Source organism: Gavialis gangeticus, unplaced genomic scaffold, assembly GCF_001723915.1.
Source record: "Gavialis gangeticus isolate Ggan-Ray unplaced genomic scaffold, GavGan_comp1, whole genome shotgun sequence".
Taxonomy (NCBI): domain Eukaryota; kingdom Metazoa; phylum Chordata; order Crocodylia; family Gavialidae; genus Gavialis; species Gavialis gangeticus.
In genome coordinates this window covers 6,013,128-6,013,979 of record NW_017729029.1, presented here as the reverse complement: position 1 = coordinate 6,013,979, position 852 = coordinate 6,013,128, and the positions used below count along the sequence as shown (strand labels likewise).

Below are 852 nucleotides of genomic sequence, written 5' to 3'. Positions count from 1 at the left end.
GGTTTTGAGGGTTTTAAATGAGTTTGCATCATTGCAAACTAAACTACATCCCAATGTAGTTTAGTTTGCAATGTTGCAAATTGCAAAGATGCAGATGTCGACTTGCCCCTGGCTGTGGGAGAAGTGGACAGGCTCCATGGGGGAGAAAAAAAAGAAAAAAAGGATAAGGAGCTCTCTCTCTGCTTCTCCCTTCAGCAGGCTCCTGCAGCTGGCAGGACACCTGAGGCTGTGCAGGAACCCGCTGACTTGCCCCTAAAGCAGGGTGGGAAGGCTGCAGGAGGGCAGTTGGATTTGCCGGCGGCTGGACAAGGTGGCAGGAATGGTGCAGGGAGAAGAGGCAGGCATGCTCCCCAGCCGGCACCCTGCTTGGGGTGGGGGAGGGGGGCTCCAATTTTGTGTTTGCCCGGGGCCCCAGTACAGCTTAATGCGCCTCTGGGCCCTGGCCTGGGATGATCCTTCCTTGAGCAAGGTTGGACTAGGCCAGTGGTTTAGGATCTGTGACTGCGCGAGGCTGCCCCGCGGCAGAGAAAGCTCGTTCCAGAGCGCGGGCGGCGGCAGCCACAGCAGGGCGCGGAAACCGCGTCAGCTCCTGAGGCCCCGGCTCCAGGCCAAGGTCCGACCTGAAGCGCCCCCTGCCCCGGCCGAGCCGCCTGCGCATGAGCTCACACGGCTCCGCCGGCCGGCAGGGGGCGCCGGGTCGGGCAGAAGCGCCGCTCCGTCCCGCTGGTGTCGCTGGGAGACCGATGGCGCTGGGCGACACGGGCCCATGGAGCCGTTGCAGCCGCCGCCGCTCGTCGGCACCCGGAGCTGCACTGTATCCGCTGGGGCGGGGCGGGGCGCGGGGTGCGGGGT

General features: G+C 64.1%; 1 protein-coding gene across 3 annotated transcripts in view; it reads left to right on the top strand.

Annotated features, from left to right (window-relative positions):
• Window positions 1-751: 751 nt before the first annotated feature.
• The window catches only part of OCRL (OCRL, inositol polyphosphate-5-phosphatase), a 34,169-nt gene continuing 34,068 nt past the window's right edge, over window positions 752-852 (top strand). For all 3 annotated transcript variants that reach the window (XM_019521159.1, XM_019521158.1, XM_019521157.1), the window contains exon 1: window positions 752-814. In XM_019521159.1, coding sequence (XP_019376704.1) covers window positions 767-814 — 48 coding nt within the window. In that variant the 5' untranslated portion in view covers window positions 752-766. The remainder of the gene's footprint in view (window positions 815-852) is intronic.